The following is a 19,673-nucleotide window of genomic DNA, read 5'->3' on the forward strand; positions in this document are numbered from 1 at the left end:
TTTAGTGGTTATAATTATTTTCCTTCATTCTCTACCATCTTCAGATTTTCAGAGGCATTGCTCTCTAGCAGTGGGGAATCTCCCAATCTATCCTCCTGGCATTGGCAGCAGCTGGGCCATAGCTATGGCAGACTCCTACTCTCATTCCCTGCAATAGCCATATTGTGAGTGCGCATCTTAATGGGGGGATTGAATTCAGTAACTCAGTGCCAGAACTCTGAGTGTATGATTGAAGAGCATGACAGACAGCGCCTAGGCACAACTGCACTGTAGGAGTAAAGAGGAAGTTCCATGGTAGTCACAATCCTCCTGTGTAAAACCCTGTCAGTACTAGATGGAGATATGCAAGCTTGCAAATGAGATTGGTTCACTCCCAGGTGGGGTGCCACATCAAGAGGACATAGAAGGAATCATCACGTGTGGGTGTTTACACCTGTTTTCACCATTAATCATCTGAGTCCTAAGGACTTGATAAAGAAACAAGGGCTGTGAGTTAATAGTGATTCAGAAGTGAAGAGAGGTTTATTGCCATTTATGGTTTATAGTTATGTTAAGAAACTTCCTGTATGATATTTTGCATTGAAGAATAAGATTATATTTGAGTAACATTGAGGAGGAAAATGAGGCATTCTGTTTAATGTTTGTCTTGAGGTTACTGATTCTCTAAATCTTCCACGTGACTTTGAGACTCTACAAAAAGTAACATTGTCAGAGAAACAGTGCTGATGTGTGAAATCAGGAGTCTATGACCCTTTGGGAAAAATGTGTAACGTGTTGCCAAAGTCAGGCTTTGAAATTATTCGTATCAATTGAGATGCTTGGAGCTGTAAGTAAAATAAAAGCCAACTAAAATTAATTGTAAAATGCCCCACAGGCTGGGCATTCCAGGATTTGTTAATTCAGTGAATCAACCATATCACTGAAGACATGGGTGCTTTTTATCTTTGCTCCTTATTTTGCTGACAATATTTCTTCCGTGTGTGTATGGTAACCAGAACAGCTCCAGAAATCCCATGCACATATTATAGCCTCCAAGCCATGGAGAGATAGTTTCTCATTTTTTAAAATCTGTTTTTATTATAGAGAAAAACATCTCCAAAAGCCTTCTGACTAGACTTTGCCACATGTATATCAATGGAGGATGATACATGAATTATTACTTTTAGTTTAAACTAATCCTGGGTCAGTAGAAGGACTAACATTAATGAATACATGGGAGAGTGAACCTCATGAAAAAAAAATCAAGTTTCTACCAGCAGGGAAGAACAGTGGTCAAGGGGACAGGGTATAAATGGGAAGCAATGCTGCACACACTTGCATTATGAATTTCTCATTAATGGGGTATAGGGAAGGGTGGAATTGGATTCTGCCAAGTTATTCCTAAATCAGAAAAAAAAAGTTTGGTTTCCCAACATAAAATTGTCCAGCATGGCTTCCTGAGTACCAGCAAAATAAATTAGAAAATTGGTTCTGCAATATCTGCATAGAACATTTTACCTTGATGCACATTCTGTTTCAATTGTGAATTGGAGAATAGGAGGTAGGATAATGTGGCTACCAAAAAGGTGACCATAATAGTTGCCATTTCCAGCTTTAGGTAGACAGAGTGGGGCACAGATATAATGTAATAGAAAAAGGTACCAGGTAGATTCAACCAATTGGGGGAATTTTGTAGGCATGTTATGACTATTATACCTGCTACCTTATCTCAGCCTATTCAACCCTGACACTCACTATGCTCCAGGTACACTCAAATTCGTTCTCTTCCCAATCCATCAATGTCCTCTCCTCATTATGACATTCCTCTGCTTAGAAGGTTGTTCTCCCAGACTTTTATGTGGCTGTCTCCATTTTTTCTTTAAAATCTCAACCTGCATATAAACTCCTCACAGAGTTCTTCCCTGATCACACAGTATACAGAGCCCATTTGACTCTCTATAAGTCACCTTCTTTTAGGTTCAACACAGTACTGTAATTACCTGATATTTCCTTGTTTACTTATTATTCATCTCACCCATCTAGAAGGTAGCACCCATGATAACAGAGATATTACCTGCCTTTTCATCTTTTGTTGCAATTTCCTCAACAGGTGTGCACACTTATAGGAGATACTCCCCTTCTCTAAAGGTAGGCAGACAACATGTGAAGCAGAATTGAAAGACTTTAGAATGACAGGTCATCTGAATAGAATCCTTACATAAGTACTGTTGCCTTTTAGCTATCTCTGTAAACTTACTGGTTAAGGTAGAAATAAATTAACCAAAATCCTATTATTCCTGTTGCTGAATATTTCTGAACAGGGAACTGGGGACCAACTGGGATGATGGCCTGAGGTTGTGAATGTATGCTGTCAGCCTACTCCTTGCAAGCAAACTCAAAAATATATAGTAGCTGTCATAATGATAGTGGCTGAGCCTTAGCCTATGGAAATCTGCCTTCATCACCACTGCATATGAGAACCGTTTAGTATTATTATTATATTCTTTATACTCAATCTAACAATTTTAATTCTTCTGGACAAGGTTGCTGATATCTTTAATTATATAAATTTCTAAGAGGGTGAAAATGTACCACATACTGGGTGAAAGAGAGGAATAGCTCAGATGCCAAGGCCAGATTCCCAGTCTTCTGGCAGTAGAAAGCAGTGATGAGGGAGCCTGTGACATGCTGGCATTTCAGGCATCACTCACAGGCTGGAGCCAAGGGTCAGTACTCTGCCCCCAGTCATCAGGGAGAGGCTGGCAATGAAGCTAGGTCTCCTAAAGATGAAACAATGGCACCCATTCTTGGATCGTCTTAAGAGGTAGACTGGTATCTTCCCTTTGGAAGATCTTCTAAATGATATGATTATGTGCAGTAGAATTCCCTAAAATTGAAGAAGAAATATATTAGAATATAATTCTTTCTATAGTTGCTCCACTGAACTATTAAACACTAGAACTTTTTCCTTCTATTTAACAGTATTACCCATTAAACAACACCTCTTCATTACCCCTTCCCACCACCCTTACCAACCTCTAGTAGCCACCATTCTATTCACTACCTCTATGAGATCAATTTTTTTAGGTCCCATATATGAGTGTGAAAATGCAATAATTGTCTTTCTGTGCCTGGTTTATTTCACTTAAAATAATGTCCTCCAGATCCATCCATGTTTCCGTAAATGACAAAATTTCCTTCTTTTTCATGGCTAAATAATATTCCATTGTGTACATATACCACATCTTCTTTATCCATTCGTCCTTTGATAAACACTTAAGCTGATTCCACATTTTAGCCATTGTGAATAATTTTGCAACAAACACAGAAGTGCAAATATCTTCTGGTTACATTTTACATCTTTGCCTCACCCAAGCAAGGTTTAGAGGCATGCCCTTCCCCTCTACAATGCTCACCGCGTCTGTGATCGTTAGTTGTGAGTTTACCACCCTCAACCCCCTAATCCCTGGAGAATATTACTACTGTGTTTCAAATGTTCCCAACGTAAAGCAATGGTAAATGTTTCAGGTGAATCGTGTCCCAATTACCCTGATTTGATCATTACATGTTAGATGTTTGTATCAAAATATAATATGTATTCCATGAATATGTACAAATATGTATCAATAAAAAATTAAAAAAAATAAAAGAACTAAAAGCGTGGGCTCAAAAAAAAACAGTCTCTCAATAATAAAAAAAAATTACAAGTGGCAACAACAAAAAAAGAATATAATTATTTCAAAACTAAATGTCTGACCAAGTCTTGAAGGTCCAGGAGGGGGTTATTCAGGAGAAGAATAGTGCAAAATGTAGCCAAGCACATTAAGTAACATAACTGAAGGCTGGAGACAGAAAAAAAGAAAAAAAAATAGATGTCATGATCATAGAATTGCATGGAATTCTGAAATCAAGCATCTGTAAAATTCCTTGCAGAAGACATCAAGTTCCATATAAATGACAATATAGAGTAAACATTCTTTTCTCTATTTCTCCCATAAGTACAGCTAAAAGTCCTGGACACTATACATAAAACAAACAAATAAGACTCATAAAGGTATAGAGAAGTCAGCTAGGACTTTGGGAAACAAGGAATTACATAGCAGTGAGTTCCCTGGCACATTTGTCTTCTAAAGCTGCCATTACAAAATACCATGGGCTGGCAGCTTTAAGCAGTAAAAATTTACTGATAGTTCTTGAGGCTGGAAAGTCTGAGATCAAGGAATAAACAGGTTTGGTTTCTCCTGAGGCCTCTACCCTTGACTTGCAGATGGCATGGCACATTCTCACTGTGTCTTCAAATGGTCTTTTCTCTATACACATGCATCCTTGTTGTCTCTTCCTCTTCCAATAAAGACACCAAGTATATTGGATTAGGACCCAATCTGTATGACCTAATCTAACCTTAATTACCTCTTTAAAGACCCTATCTCCAAATATAGTCACATTGGGGGCTAGGACTTCAACATGTGACTTTGGGGAAACATAGTTCAATCTATAACACTTGGGTTTACCATTTGACTCATCTATCCCAGACTTAGAGTTGAGGAAGCAACAACCTGGCACAGACCACACGCACGCACACACACACACACACACACACACACACACACACACACACACACCCCTGAAAAACCCGTTACCTCTAGCCAAAGGACTATGAAAGGGGAAGGAAACCTAGAAAGACAGAAAACTTTCAGGCAATAGTTGTCCTATGCTAATAAAATCCATGGGAAAACTTTTGGCCCCACCCTTACCCCTGCAGCAAGTCAGGGTGGGGAGCCTAGACTCCACCCTTGCCTGCTCATAATGAGATGCCCTCCACTCTTTCCCTGCCAGCATAGTATCAGAGAAAGTGGAGTGAGAATCTGAGACTTTCATTGTCACCAGGCAGTAAAATGACCCCACAATGCAGTGCCCATGGAGACCACCTGGGAAGCCTGGGCTCTGGCCCCTCTAGAGCAAGGAGGAGCCCCTCCCTGCTGGGCTGGTGTTAGGCTGCTGGGTGAAAATCCAGGACTTTCAACACTTTCCAGTGCTAATGAGGCCTCCCCTCCCCATTTGCTGTCATTGGAGGTCACAGGGAATGCAGTAAAAAAGGGCCCCCTTCCCTTCTGTGTCATCATTGAGGTGGTGTCATCAAAGGCAGAGTGGAAATTCTGAACTTCCACCTGAGCTCTGCAATAGAGAGTACTCCACCCTTACTCGCTGGGATGTCCATAGAGGTATGAGGGAAAATTCATTTGTATAGGCAATAGGTTTGTTAGGCCAAACTAAGATGACTGCCACGGTATTTTTTTCTGGCTCAGCTGCCCCCCTGGCAAGCTAGCCTTCTGACGAGGCATGAGTCAGCACACTATGTAACCAAGGTGTCATCTGCTATGTGAACCCATGTGATCACTTTCCCATGGGATGTTACCTTTATTTTTCTGAACCATATATAAGCACTCATCATATTCTTGCTGTGCCACTGCATCCCCCCAACAATAAAGAGCATGTCTCACCTGCCTGCTGCCACTCACCTGTTCCAATTTCCAAAGCCTGTGCCAGTGCACTTGCTAGCCACAGAGCCTCCTCCCCACATTTGGCATAGCCAGCAGGATTCAACAGGGAAAGTTTCCTCTCCACCCCAGCAGGGGAGGATATGTGGCCTCCCATGGGTTTGTAGTACCCAGTGGCAGTGGTCCTCATGTTGTGGGAACAGGTGGAGTGTGTGCCTGCCCCCCTGGAAAGGGCCTTGTGGCCCTGGAAGAATCATTGCAGCCTAGGGAGCAAGTGGGGGCTGGTTGAGTGGGCCGGCACTTCCTTACAGCCCTTTAGGAGCAACATGCAGATACCCTGCGGCGAGAGACCCAGGTAGGGAAATTACAAGTGACAAAGGAAAACCAGGAAGCCCATGTGCCAGCTTTGGAGAAGGAATTAACGAGTGTGTCAGGGACGGACACTGGTGAAACCACAAGTACGCATGAGACTGAGGGCGGGACCCCTCTGCTGAGTGCCCACCCGGTTGTGAAACAAAGAATGGAGCATGAACAACAATGGGATCTTGAGGGCAGGGAATGCCCGCAGCGGCAGAGTGTACCTCTTACTCCACTTACATGCCCATGGAGCTGTGGGAATTGGGGATGCGCCAAGCCATTTTTATTATAAACACCTGGCGGCCGATGAGGAGGGCTAAGTGCATGTGCTTGGACAGTACCACTATGTGGTGGACCTGACCAATGCTTTTTCTCCATAGACATAGCTACAGATAGTCAAGACCAGTTTACCTTCACATGGGAAGGATGGCAATGGACATTTGTGGTGTTACCATAAGGTTACCTCCACAGCCCAACCATATGTCATGGTTTTGTGGTACAAGACTTGGCCACATGGGATCAGCCATCCTCAGTGTACTTGTTTCATTATATTGATGAGGTAATGTTAACCTCTGATTCCCTAACAGATCTAGAAGAAGCTGCTACCAGCCTTTGAACCTCATTGGAGCAATGGGGTCAGGCAGTGAATGACTCCAAGGTCCAGGGACCTGACTTGTTAGTCAAATTCTTGGGTGTTGATCAGTCAGGTAAGGCAAAAGCACTCCCCGAGACAGTTATAAATAAATGTTGGTGTGGATGTGGAGAGACAAGAAGACTCATACACTGCTAGTGGGACTGCAAACTAGCGGAACCTCTGTGAAAAGCAATATGGAGATACCTTAAACAGATTCAAGTAAACCTACCATTCGATACAGCAATCCCATTATTGGGCATCTACCCAAAAGAACAAAAGTCATTCTGTAAAAAAGACATCTGTACCCGAATGTTTATAGCAGCACAATTCACAATCGCAAAGATGTGGAAACAACCCAAGTGCCCATCAATACATGAGTGGATTAATAAAATGTGGTATATGTATACCATGGAGTATTACTCAGCTATAAGAAATAATGGTGATATAGAATCTCTTATGTCCTGGATAGAGTTGGAACCCATTCTACTAAGTGAAGTATCCCAAGAATGGAAAAATAAGCACCACATGTACTCGCCATCAAACTGGTTTCACTGATCATCACCTAAGAGCACATCTGGGAATTACACTAATCGGGTGTCGGGCAGATGTGGGGGGGGGGGAAGGGTGTATACCTATATAATGAGTGTGATGCGCACTGTCTGGGGAATGGACATCCTTGAAGCTTTGACTCAGGGAGGGGGGGAAAGAGCAATATATGTAACCTAAACTTTTGTACCTCTATAGTATACTGAAAAAAAAAAAAAAGATTCAAGCCTTCCTTGACCCACTATGGTAAAACAGTTACAAGTGTTTATGGGGCTCTTGGGGAATTGGTGTATATTCATTCCCTATCTGATCACAGAGGAATACAAATTAAGACCACAATGACATATCTCTACACATCTATTAGGACAGCCAAATTAAAAAAAAAGTGACTATACCAATTGCTAGTAAGGATATAAACTGGATCTCTCATACATTGCCAGTTGAAATGTAAAATGTTAAAGCCACTCTGGAAAATAGTTTGACACTTTATTTAAATAAATTACCATAAAAATACCATACAGCAATTACACCCATGACATTTACCACAGATAAATGAAAACGTATGTCTATAGAAAAAACTGTGCACAGATGTTCATATCAACTTTGTAGTTGTTCAAAACTGAAAACAATGAGACAGCTTTCATCAGTAAATGTTTTATTAGCATTAAAAAAGAATAAACTGTTAATACATGCATCAATGTGGATAGATATAAAAAGAATTATGCTTAGTGAAAAGATGCCAGCCTCAAAGATATTACTTCATTTGTATTACATGACAAGATTACAGAGTTGGAGAACAGAGTAGAGATTGCCAAAAGTTAGTGATGGAGGGGGAAGAGGTGCTCATGTGTGGTGGGAGAGAAATCTTCATGGTGGTGGAATAGTCTTGTATCTTATTGGCAGTGATGGTTATACTACCCACACATGTGATGAGAAAGCATTGAGCTAGACTTACAAATGGTAATGATGTCCACGTCCTTGATATTGTACTATAGCTATATATGATATACATATTGGGAGAAAGAAGATTAAGGACACGTAAGACTGCCCTGTACAATCTTTTCAACTTCCTGTGAATACATAATTATTTCAAAATAAAATATTCTTAAGGCTGTCTCACAGAAGCTAACAAAGCCACTATTCAGATTGCACAGCTTTGAGGTCCCACCCAGCTCTATTACAGTGGAATGTCCTGAGCCATTATAGAGTGTGCTCCAGGAGACCTTGGAGGTTCAGGACATGCTTCTGCTATGATTGCTTATGGATTGATTACCACCAATGACTCTGTTAATAGTTATTCACAAGCTGAATTCACCCTGAAGAAGAGAGAGCACAGAAGAGTCTCATTCAGAGGTGAATTGGCAGCTTGCAGAGCCATGCCATGGGCACAGAGAAGGACATCACACTGAGACAACCAGGATGACTTCTTTAGTGTCACCGACAAAAACAGGAGAAGCTGATAATGAAGGAGGCTCCCCATAACCACCATCTCTTAAACAGAAAGGGGTAGATATAACTTTCAAAATCTTCAGGATTAGGAAATTGGACTCGTGGGCCAGTAGTGTTATGTAAATCCCTTAGTGGAATTCACAGTGCAACCCACTGGAAGATTTGGAAGAAATAAATTGCTTGCACACAGAAAATGTAGCTTCATCCCTAAATGCCAGGGGCTTCTTTCTTTTAGGACCCTTCTTGTTGGTATGCCTAGGTTTTCAATTCAGAATCCGAGGACTTCTTAGAACTGTCCAGCAGAGGGACCCCTGTCCTCATTTGTAAATTCCTGTTTAGGTAAACCCACCTCTCACTGGCTGCCCCTTGACCCCCATGATGAGGAAAGTAAGCTGAGGATGGTTACATCTTCCAATGAGGAACACTGGGAGCCAAGAAACACTTTAAACAGGGCAAGGAATTATGAGGTTTAGACCTCTTCGCTACTGTGGAGTGGGGACCACTGGGCTGCCAATGTGCAAGTGTGATTAAGGGGCAGGCCTGAAGATAGAAACCATGAAAAGGGAAGCCGCCAAGTCCAGGCAGGAAACAATGGACACAGGACTGGAGAGGGGGAAAACACTGACTTTACAAGGTGGCAAAACTAGCATGACCTGGCAGCTAATCAGATTAAGGGAGAGGATTCCCAGGTTTTCAGCTCGGGCAACTGGGTGCAGGGGTGCAAGGAATGATCCTCTATCATTTCTTGTATTATGACAGTTGGTGTAAAGGTGCTGAGTTGTGCTTGTGCCCATAACTTTGAAGGCAAATGAATAACATGGGCTGTGTGCCCAGTAAACTGGGTGTTACTGGGTCCACGGGGATCCAGCATGTACTTCATCAATTACAGCCATGATTGTTAACTCATGTGTGCTGATAAAGTTGGTTTATGTGTGGCTTTGACAAGCAACTGGCCCTTTTCTCTATTGCTCTCAGGAGGAATGACTTAGAGTAAAATTATTCCAAAATTCGTATCATCTTTTTAAGGTAAATATCCTAAAATATTAACTTGCTTATATCTGAACACCCTAATAGCAGTACACTGGATGAGAATTATTTTGCAGTTTCTCTTCCCTAGGAATCATATGGCTTCATGCGAAATGGCTTGTACTGAGATTACTGTATAGCGTTGGTGGGAGTTTGCGCACACTCACCTTTAAACTTTTCAGGCACAGATTGTAAGCACTCTACTCTAAGGCAAATAATTTTGGACACTCAGTCTTTCATTTTCCATGTGTTGAAACAAACTGCAAGTCATCTTTTCAGGAAGCCTGTGGGTGGTCTTTTCAGCAGAAACTCTCAGTACCACCTTGACACTAGTATGGATGTATTAATAAGATGGGTGCACATACCTGATACATCTCCAATTACATAAGCAGCTCTCTTTGTGAAGAAGTTTTTGCCTTCACTGCAGATTATTCCTATTCCATATAGTTCCATATGAGGAATTTCTAGTTAAACAGTATTGATTTGCTTAAACCTCTTGAAGATGTAGTTGGCTGAATTGATTTCAAGGCAAATTGTAGTAATTTATATCATCATCTGTTGTAAATAACAGTTCCAGTTGCATAACAACCTCATTTACATTGGATGTTCCATGGGGTTTTATTTTATTATATGCCAGTTTAAAAAAATTAAAACTGGAATACTGATGTAGTATTTCTGGTTTTAAATATTAGTGAGGTGTAACAGTGCCAACAGTTATTTGCTATTTATATTTCTTTTATTTTTGTCATGTGATACCTTTTTATTATTTACTTATAACAGTTTTATTTTTATTCATTTTATAGTAAAAAGCTTTGCACTACTTCTACATTTTAGCACTTTCAAATAAGTGGGTCTTGATTTTGTTCCTACTGCTTTTTTTCCCTGTAGTTTCCTATATTCTGGGTCTTTGATTTCTGTATTCTGCTTCATAATGTTAGCTATTCTTTCTTAAACTTTTCAGTTGCACATTTGGCTAATTTAGTCTAGTTATTTGTAACAGACAAATTTCATTATCATTGTAATTTATGTCTCATTACAACGTAATCAAATTTAGGCCTTCAGCCCTTGGCATTACTTAGAGAAGGTTATTAGATGTACATCGGATATGAGATAAATGAGAGTTGTGAGAGAGAGGTTTGTAAATGGGAGGTAAGCCTTTCTACCACGAAGCAGAGCCAGCTCACACCTTAACTATGGCACCGAAGTCATACATATGATGCTATTTTCCAAATTTTGTTCACAAAGAGCATCTTGCTCAAGTACCCCACCAGTAAACGGTTTGGAGAAAACTATATAAACAATTGTAAATAAACTAAAAACAAACAACAAGAAATACAAGACCCCATGTGCTACTTTCCTGCGCAGCTAAACTTGCTTTGGGGGTAGTTCTCATCTGGGCATTGCTATCTCCTTCAGTGGAGATTTGTTGTTATTGTCGTCATCGTCAAAATAACTAAAGATTGATCGTAGGCAGATTTGCAGGACTCTCCGACCCATGAGTTTATAGGAAACTCCCTCCTAGTTTCCGGAGGACCAGGCCACTGGCACTACTTGCAGATCTCCTGGAGCCTGGTAGGTCCTGCGGTGGGACTAATAGCCCTTGAAAGCTCCTGTCTGCAGATGCTGGGGACAGACTCTGTGCCTTGAGAGTTCCTGTCCTAGTCAGCTTCCTAAGGGTCAATGCTGCAGTACTTATGGCAACAATCAGTGAGGGAAGCTTGGATTGGATTTTAAAAGGAGGACTCTGATAAGAAGGAGGGGATGAATGTGTGGGTACAGATATAAGTAAGATTACGGGCAAAAGGTATGAAGCAAGTAGTAGCCACAATCTAGGTACTCCGGGGTGTGAAGTTAAGCCCCCCAGGAGGGGCCGAAGCCGTAGAAGCAGCGGTAGCATAGCTGACCGGCCACTAGGTGGCAGGAGAATTCCACCACTACGTCTTACCTTCACTGGGACTTCGGCTTTACACGGAGAAGCGGGATACGGGATTGGGTTTCTTGATTCCGACCGGACGGTATGAGTGGCAAGCAGGGCTGATGCTCACCTTCCACGGGAGAGTATAACCTCAAGAAAATCATTTTGTGTACACCATCCTGGTGTGTAAGCGAGTATCTTTTTCCCACTCAGGCCAGTTCGCCTCCTCATGCCCTCCTTCCAACAACAGACCCTGTACCCAAGGGTGGACCGCAGCTATTTAGCAGCGTCATGTATTGCCAGCTGACTTACCCTGTAACATTAGGGTTAACCCTACCCTAGCCCCACCTATCCCTTGAGCTTCCCCTAGACCTCCGTGTTGCTAGGAATCCCCCTCCCGCCTTCCCTAACCCAGCCGCTACCGCTTGCAATCCACAGGGTTGGAGGAAGCCTGTTTTTTCCTTTTCCCTGCTATAAGCCTGGATATTTTATAGGGAGACAAATGTAAACTGCTAGGCAACCACTCCACGTCTCCCTCCCTCCCTGAGCCACATGACTGACAAATGCCCCTTTTTCTGGTCTCTCCACGTGGCTAACAAACATGGTTATCTGCAATCCTGCAGGTGGATGGCCCTCCTACCCTACATACCGTTAAAGGAAATTTTCTGCTTTAAATTACAACTTTACTGGCTTGGCACTAACACGTGTGATTTAATTAATATCCTTGAACCTTACACCTTCACTTGCAAAATGCCTATTTTGAAGGATTATTGTGAGGATTAAATCAGACAAGGCATATGACCCCTTCTTGATTTGGCCTCACTGACTTGTGAAGTTTTACTTTTGGATTAATGGAAATTTTATGCTTCACCACCCACCACAATCAGTGCATCATTATAAAGATGAATGGCGCACTTTCCTTGGGAAACTGTTTCCTCCCGGTGGTGTTTACTATCACTGAGAGTAGTCTTGGTGTGTGTGTCTATTCCGAGAATGTGGCAAAACTTGGCTTCCACCATCTAGAGTGAAAATTAGAATAAAGACAAACACTTCCATGTTATGCTGAAAGTATATTTATATATAGATATATAGATATTTACTTTTCTATAGACAGTTTTACTGATGAGTCATTTTAACGTTCAAAGAACAACCAATAACAATGCTACATAATCAGTACCAGAATGAGATGGATAACGTCTCAATTCATTTCACAAAGCCAGCACAACTCTGATACCAAAACATAACAATTATAACACAAAACAGAGAACCACAGATTTCACTTAAAAATACAAATGCCAAAATACCAAAGAGAACAGAGGCCAGTTGAAATCAACACCACATGAAAATGTACAAAGCTTTGGCAGATATGGAACCAAATGGAAAATCCAAACTTACACACATGGAACTGGAACATAAACACCAGAAACAAAATACCCCCTCCCCCATCAGTGGCCCCAGGGAAAACAAATGAACAAGATCTCTGCTGCACTTATTAATGGGGAGGGGGACTGCTGGTGGGGCTGCCGGGATCGTCACCGGCTTCAGAATCATCCTCATCTGTATCGTCAGACTCACACTCTGCCAGCGCTTCAAAGTAATGGAATGGCCAGCTCTGTGGATCTTTCTTATGGAGCCTGGCCAGAAACCTCAGGACAAGCATCTTGTTGGTTTCGAGGAATGCTCGAGGGCCCCAGAGCAACTCATATTCTGCTGGCTCAGTGCAGGGGATTCGCCTGTATTCTAGGTACTTGTGCCTCACAAACACATCAGTGATGAGCTTCTTTGCATTTCCAAAGAGACCATTTGTCTCCTGGACATCCAATCCTAACTTGAACAGAAAATTAAAGATCAGATCCTCCCTGACACAATTGCCCTTCATGAAAATAAGGCTCAAGACCACCATCAGGAGCCCTAGCTTGGGCTTGTCTAAGTAGGATGCCACCAAATCACCTTTAGGATGTCCCAGCTTGTTGATGATAATATAGGAGTGGTTTGTGGTATCAATTTCCTTCAATTGATAACCAAAGGCACACTCCAGCTTACTGTTGGCACGGCTGATAATATCTAAGCACTCATCTTTATATTCTCGGATGATGACTTTCACCATCTCTGAGCGCTGGATTGGCACTTTGGCTTGGTCCTTGACCAAGAGGAACTGCACCAATGCATTTGCTCTCTCATCCAGGGGAGAAAATGGCTGTGCCTCCACCTCATCCTGGGTGGCACTGGACCCCCGACAGAGACAGGGGACCTCAGAGATAAATAAGGTATGAGGGCTACCTCGGCCTTCAGAGGTACCTGGGCCCCTTGAGGTGCTTGGCCCCTCCCAGGCACTCAGGGCCCAAGATGTGCTGGGCCCCTCCCAGCCACTCAGGATCCTGGAGGTACTAGGGCCCTCCCAGCCGTTCAGGCCATGGGGAATGCTTGGGTGCTCCCAGTCACCAAAGACCTGGATAGGGCTTTGGACTGCCCAGGCACTCAGATTCAGATTGTCCCAGGACCTTTGGTCCTGCCAGTCACAAAAGGCCAACGTATGGCTGCAGCTGTCCTCTTCAGGTTCCAGATGCTTCTTCTTCCTGGTGGCTTTTCCAGAGCGGCGTGGAGGCTCGACGGAGGTCTTTGAGGCCTCTGGAGCAGTGGCAGTTGCCTGGGGGGCAGCTGCTGTAGCCATCAGGATGGTGGGCACTGCTTTGGATGCCTTTGAGGCATTCATATTGGGCTGTGGAACCCATGGGCCTGCAGGCAGGGCCTCTGCACAGGCAAAGGGATCCTGCAGAGGAAATGGCAGTGACTTCGGGGCCTCTGAGGTGGCAGAGGGGCCTGGAAAGGAATTACAAGAGGCAGGCTGAAAGTGGGAGGTAGAGGGAAAGACCCTGGAGGTGGCAGTGAAGGTCTCCGATGAGGCAGGCAGGTTTTTCCAGGCAGTTGGCAGGTGTGCTCGTGTAGCTGAAACTGCCCTCGGAGCACAGAAGGTGGCAGCAAAGATCATGCGGTCCTTTGAAGGGGCCCTCCGTTCCTTCGAAGAGGTCCTACGTTCTTTAGAAGAGCCCCTGGGTTCTATAGAAGAGGCCCTGCATTCTCCTGATGGAGTCATCAATGATTTAGCGGAGCCCCGGGGAAAATTTGACGAGGCTACTTGGGCTCCGGGCTGGGCCTGCAAGACTGCTGGAGGGCCTTGCCAGGAGGATTGGTGCTGCAGCGCAGGCAGCTCTGCTTGCGGACCCGAGGGCTGGGCCTGCTGGGCGGGTAGCTGGATTTGCAGGACTTTCTGGGAGGGCGGGGCTCCCCGAAAGGGCTGCTCCAGCTGGACAACCGGGGGAGCCTGCCTCTGGGCCTCCTGGGCAGGCACGGGCTGCCAGAAATGAGTGGGGGCCTTCGGGGCTTGCCAGGCTACTGCCTGAGTTGGCTGCACCTCCTGGAACTCCATCGACGTCGGTAGCTCATGTGGCACTGGCGGCTGGCCTTTCGGAGCTTGCCAGATGATGGAGGGGCAGTGCACAGCCTGCGGGTCAGACAGTGGGACAGACAGCGGGGCCGGCAGCACAGGCTGGGGCACCTGCAGGCCAGCGGGCGGCGCCGCGGGTACCTGCGTAGCAGCTGCAGCCGTAGGCACCTGCGGCGCCCCCTGCACCTGCGGGGCCGGCAGCCTAGCCTGCGGGGCCTGCCGCAAAGGAGGTGGGGGTGGCAGGGTCTGCCAGAGAGGTGGCTGTGTGGCCATGACCTGTGGGGCAGGTCGGATGGGCGGCGGTGCCTGGCGGATCAGCGGTGGTGCCTGGCGCATCACAGGTGGTGCCTGGCGGATCAGCGGTGGTGCCTGGCGCATCACAGGTGGTGCCTGGCGGATCACAGGTGGTGCCTGGCGAAGCACAGGTGGAGGCTGGCGGATCATCGGCGGTGGGCCAGGGCGGATGGGCGGTGGGCCAGGGCGGATGGGTGGGGGGCCCTGGCGCATGGGCGGTGGCCCCTGCCAGGCGATTGCTGGTGCCTGCCAGGTTACCTGCGTGGCCTGCCAGGTCAGGGGTGGAGCCTGCCAGCCTTGTGGTGTGGCCTGCCACCCTGGCGAGGTGGCCTGCCAACCAGGGGGTGTGGCCAGCTGCGCAGGGGGTGCCTGTGGGACCTGGGGAACCTGCGGAGGAGCCCTTATAACCTGAGACTGGATTTGCAGGATCAGTGGTTGACCCTGCGGGGCCCAAGAACCCATAGGCTGCACAGGTGGGGCAGCCGGCTGCACTATCGGTGCTCCTGAAGCTGCAGGCTGGGTGATCGGAGCTCTCGAACCTGGAGGATGAATCATCAGGACTCCAGGACCTGGAGGCTTGGCCATCGGTGCTGCTGAAGGTGGAGGCTGGGCCATCACGGCTCCCGGAGGCGGAGGCTGGGCCATCGGGGCTCCGGCAGGAGACTGGACCATCAGGACTCCCGGAGTCAGAGGCTGGGCCATCAGAACTCCCGGAGCTGGAGGCTGGGCCATCGGTGTCCCCGGAGGGGGAGGATGAGCCATCGGTGTCCCGGGAGGGGGAGGATGCGCCATCGGTGTCCCCGGAGGGGGAGGATGCACCATCGGGGTGCCCGGAGGGGGAGGATGGGCCATCGGGGTGCCCGGAGGGGGAGGATGGGCCATAGGGGTGCCCGGAGGGGGAGGGTGGGCCATCGGGGTCCCCGGAGGAGGAGGAGGGTGGGCCATAGGGGCTCCGGGAGCTGAAGGATGCACCATCAGGACTCCCGGAGTCGGAGGCTGAGCTAGCGGGGGTACCGGAGGGGGAGGATGGACCATTAGCACTCCAGGAGTCGGAGGCTTGCCCATCGGTCCCCCCAGAGGGGGCGCCTGGACCATGGGACCCCCTAGGGCTGGAGGCTGGGGCATCGGAGCCACCGGGGCGGGCAGCTGGCCCTGCGGGCCCTCCCAGGCAGGCTGGGGTGCCTGCCAAGCGGCCAATGAAGCCTGCAAGTCAATTGGAGGTGGATCCCAAGGGACTGGCGGAGCCCGGGAGGAAGCGGGCGGGGCCCGCATCAGAACCGTAGGGCGGCTATAGACAGGCGGCTTCGGGGCCTCCGCTGGAGGACTCGAATCACCCGTATTCTTACTTAGCTGCGACATGTCCCTTGGCTGACAGCTGGTGGGTCTTTTCCTCGGACAGCTGCTGGGCCTTTTCCTCCAGAGAGAAGAGAATGCCTACGTGGCTGGTCAGAGGCTCCCTCTCGGCTGAATGCTGAATAGGAAGTGAGTGCTGCTCTCGCTCTGCAGCTTTCCGCAGTAAGGAGGAGGGGGAAGGGGGCTCAATCCCGCCCCTTCCCCGCCCCCGACCACCACAAGTGGATATTGCACAGGGGCGTCTACCAGAGTCCTGACTGACACAAGATCTCTTCTTCCTCTGTCCAGTCCCCAAGTGCAGACTAGTCAGACTTTACATGGATGAGTTTTCACAGGGGAGTGACAGGAACAGATCCATGTTTTAGAAAAATCACTTTACTGCAGTATAGAATAGGAATAGACCACTGGAAACATGGAAGGTATCCAAGACGGGGGGGAGATGGTGTGGTCTGAGCTCAGATATGAGGCGGGGAATGAAAAAAGCGCATTTATGTAATACGCATTCAGGAGTTTTAGTAGACAGCTACCTGTATTATAATTTAATATACCAGTCAAAGAAATGGAGAAGGCACACAAGTCATTGTCTTGGGAAAGTGGAAAGTTGCTGGGGCAATTTACTCTTTTGAGGACACGGTGGGAAAGCACATGGGAAAACAAATGAGGAGTACTGACTAAGATGCAGGGTGTTCGTGGTGCTTTGGGGCTGCCAAGGAGAGATGCCCTGTGGGTGCTCTTGCACTATAGCTTGGGATTCAGAAGAAAACTGAGCTGGGAGCCCATATGCCCACTTATGAAAACAGAGATGCGAGAGTGCAGGTGGTTGCACGAGAACAGAGTTTAGAGTGAAACTGCTGCCGTCTGCTTTGAATACAGACATATTAGAGTCAGAGGAAAGGGGTGGCAAAGAGTATGGAGAAAAGAAAACAAATCATGGAAATCAAGATATGCCAGAAATTGAGGGAAGACAACATTTTTAATATGGGGAAAACTGCCTGTGGAACAGCTCAGATAAGGGAACAGAGTGGGTTTCTTAGAGTTGTTTTTCAGTTGCAGAGCAGAAAAGAAATTTTAAAAATTAAAAACAAAAGATGCACTAGAAAATGATAAAATGCGTGAATAAATAAATCCAAAATTGATAAATAGGAAAAAATAGATGAAAAATAACAGAAAATTTCTGAGAAAACCACTCATGGAAAAAATCAGTTTAAAAATGAGATAAGTGATGTATTAACAGATAAAGCATCAACATTATTGCGTAACACTATACAACTTTATGCTGAAAATGAGAATCTCTGTTTAGTTGTATGGTTTTCTGGAAATACACAAATTACTGCGTATCAAGGATGTTTAATTAGAAGCAGCTCTGCAGCCCAGGGCAGGAGTTCATAGTGACAGAAAGGCCACCAGGGGGCGGAAGAAGACGATGAAGGATATACCCCACTCCTCCTCAGATACCCCTAGCCAGGGTGCCTCAAATTTGGTAATTTATGGCTCCAAAGAAAGGCATGTACACATTCCCAATGATATTACACCTTAAATAATGAATGAAGAATTGGGGAGTTTAGGTTCAGCGATTTTCAGGTCATCAAATGGCTGTTGTTATTTCCCAGGAAACACTTATTTTCAAAGACAACCGGCTTTTTCAGAGTGCCTAAGAATTTCCTCCTTATCCACAGGGGATACGTTCCAAGACCCCCAGCAGATGCCTAAAACTGTGGATAGTACCATATCTTATACAGACGTATGTTTTTTTTTTTTTTTGGCTTCTTCAAAATTTCATGGATAGAAGATTTGTTCTTACCACGGATCTTAGCAACCTTTTTTTTTCTCTCTCCGTATTTCTAGATCTTTCACCTTTTTTCCATAAAGGAAAAGCTTTACAGCTTCTGTTTAGCATATCTGAATTTACAGCATTACTATTCTTTCTCTTTAGGGCAATTATTAAGTAAAATAAGAGTTAATTGAACACAAGCACCATGATAAGGATAATCAATTTGATCATCAAGATAGCTACTAATGAGCAAGTGGAATATACAGTAGTCTTCCCTTATCTGTAGTTTCATATTCCATGGCTTCAGTTACTCACGTTCAACTTCAACCTGAAAATATTAAATGGAAAATTTGAGAAATAAACAATTTAAAACGTTTAAAGTGTATGCCATTCCGATTAGCATAATTAAATCTGTTCCTTTCATCTCACCTGGGACATGAGTCATCCTTTTGTTCAGCATATCCATTACTATATATATGCTACCCACTTGTTAGTCACTGAATAGCTGCCTCAGTTATCAGATCAGAAAAACATAGTACATATAGGGTACAGTGCTGTCTTTGGTCTCAGGCATCCATGGGGTCTTGGAATATATGCCCTGGGGTTAAGAGGTACTACTGTATGTTACCCTGTGTATATCCAGAGAAGGCTATCCACTGCTGGGCACACACCCTGGCACACAGAAAGCTGTTTTTCAGAAATGGATACTACCATGCTTTATGTTCTTAAGTATTTCCCTTGGGTTAATACCCCAGACCCAGATTCATGTAGGATTTTCTGGTGTCACGGGGGTTAGAAACACTGGAAGGGACCAATTCTAAAGGCATAACCCTCATGATCCCCTGTTACTCTGCCGTATTAGTGTTACTGGCTATATATGGCTTTGGGAAAGTTGTCGATTTTTCAGTCTAAGACATTTCTACCCCTACTAAAGCATACAATTTATTCTACTCTAATTCAAATGTATAAACTCATCGGAGATTAAGTTCTCCTACTAACCATTTCTTTTTGTTTTTCAGAAGTATGACAGGTTTGACCTTTACTACAGCATGCTGTGGATAATCCCACACAATAAATGGCTACCAGTAGGACCCGGTTGTTTTTAATGATTTTGGAACTCAATGAATAGCACTGATACACAATGTCAACCCCCATCAAATCTATTCTATGAAAAGAGCCCCAGTATATGCCAACAGGCAACACAGAAGCCGGAAAGAAAGGATTAGGAATTATGCGGGAGAAAAAAAAATGTAGGTGCAATTAGAAATGGAATATAAACAAGTTATACATCAACACCTTTGCCTCTCCTTGGTAACATTCTGGGAGTAGCAGGAAAAAAATAGGGATTGTTTCCAGTGACTCTGGAGGAGATGGTAAAGGTGGGTAAATGAACATTATCCTCCCTG

At 45.1% G+C, this 19,673-nt stretch overlaps 1 protein-coding gene across 1 annotated transcript; it reads right to left on the reverse strand.

Moving 5' to 3' along the window:
• Positions 1-12,459: 12,459 nt before the first annotated feature.
• On the reverse strand, positions 12,460-16,601 carry MAGEL2 (MAGE family member L2). Its single transcript, XM_045560633.1, has one exon. It carries the CDS (start codon positions 16,500-16,502, stop codon positions 12,897-12,899), a length of 3,606 nt encoding a protein of 1,201 aa, XP_045416589.1. The 5' UTR covers positions 16,503-16,601; the 3' UTR covers positions 12,460-12,896.
• Positions 16,602-19,673: the final 3,072 nt, after the last annotated feature.

Source organism: Lemur catta, chromosome 9 (assembly GCF_020740605.2).
Source record: "Lemur catta isolate mLemCat1 chromosome 9, mLemCat1.pri, whole genome shotgun sequence".
In the NCBI taxonomy this organism is placed as follows: domain Eukaryota; kingdom Metazoa; phylum Chordata; class Mammalia; order Primates; family Lemuridae; genus Lemur; species Lemur catta.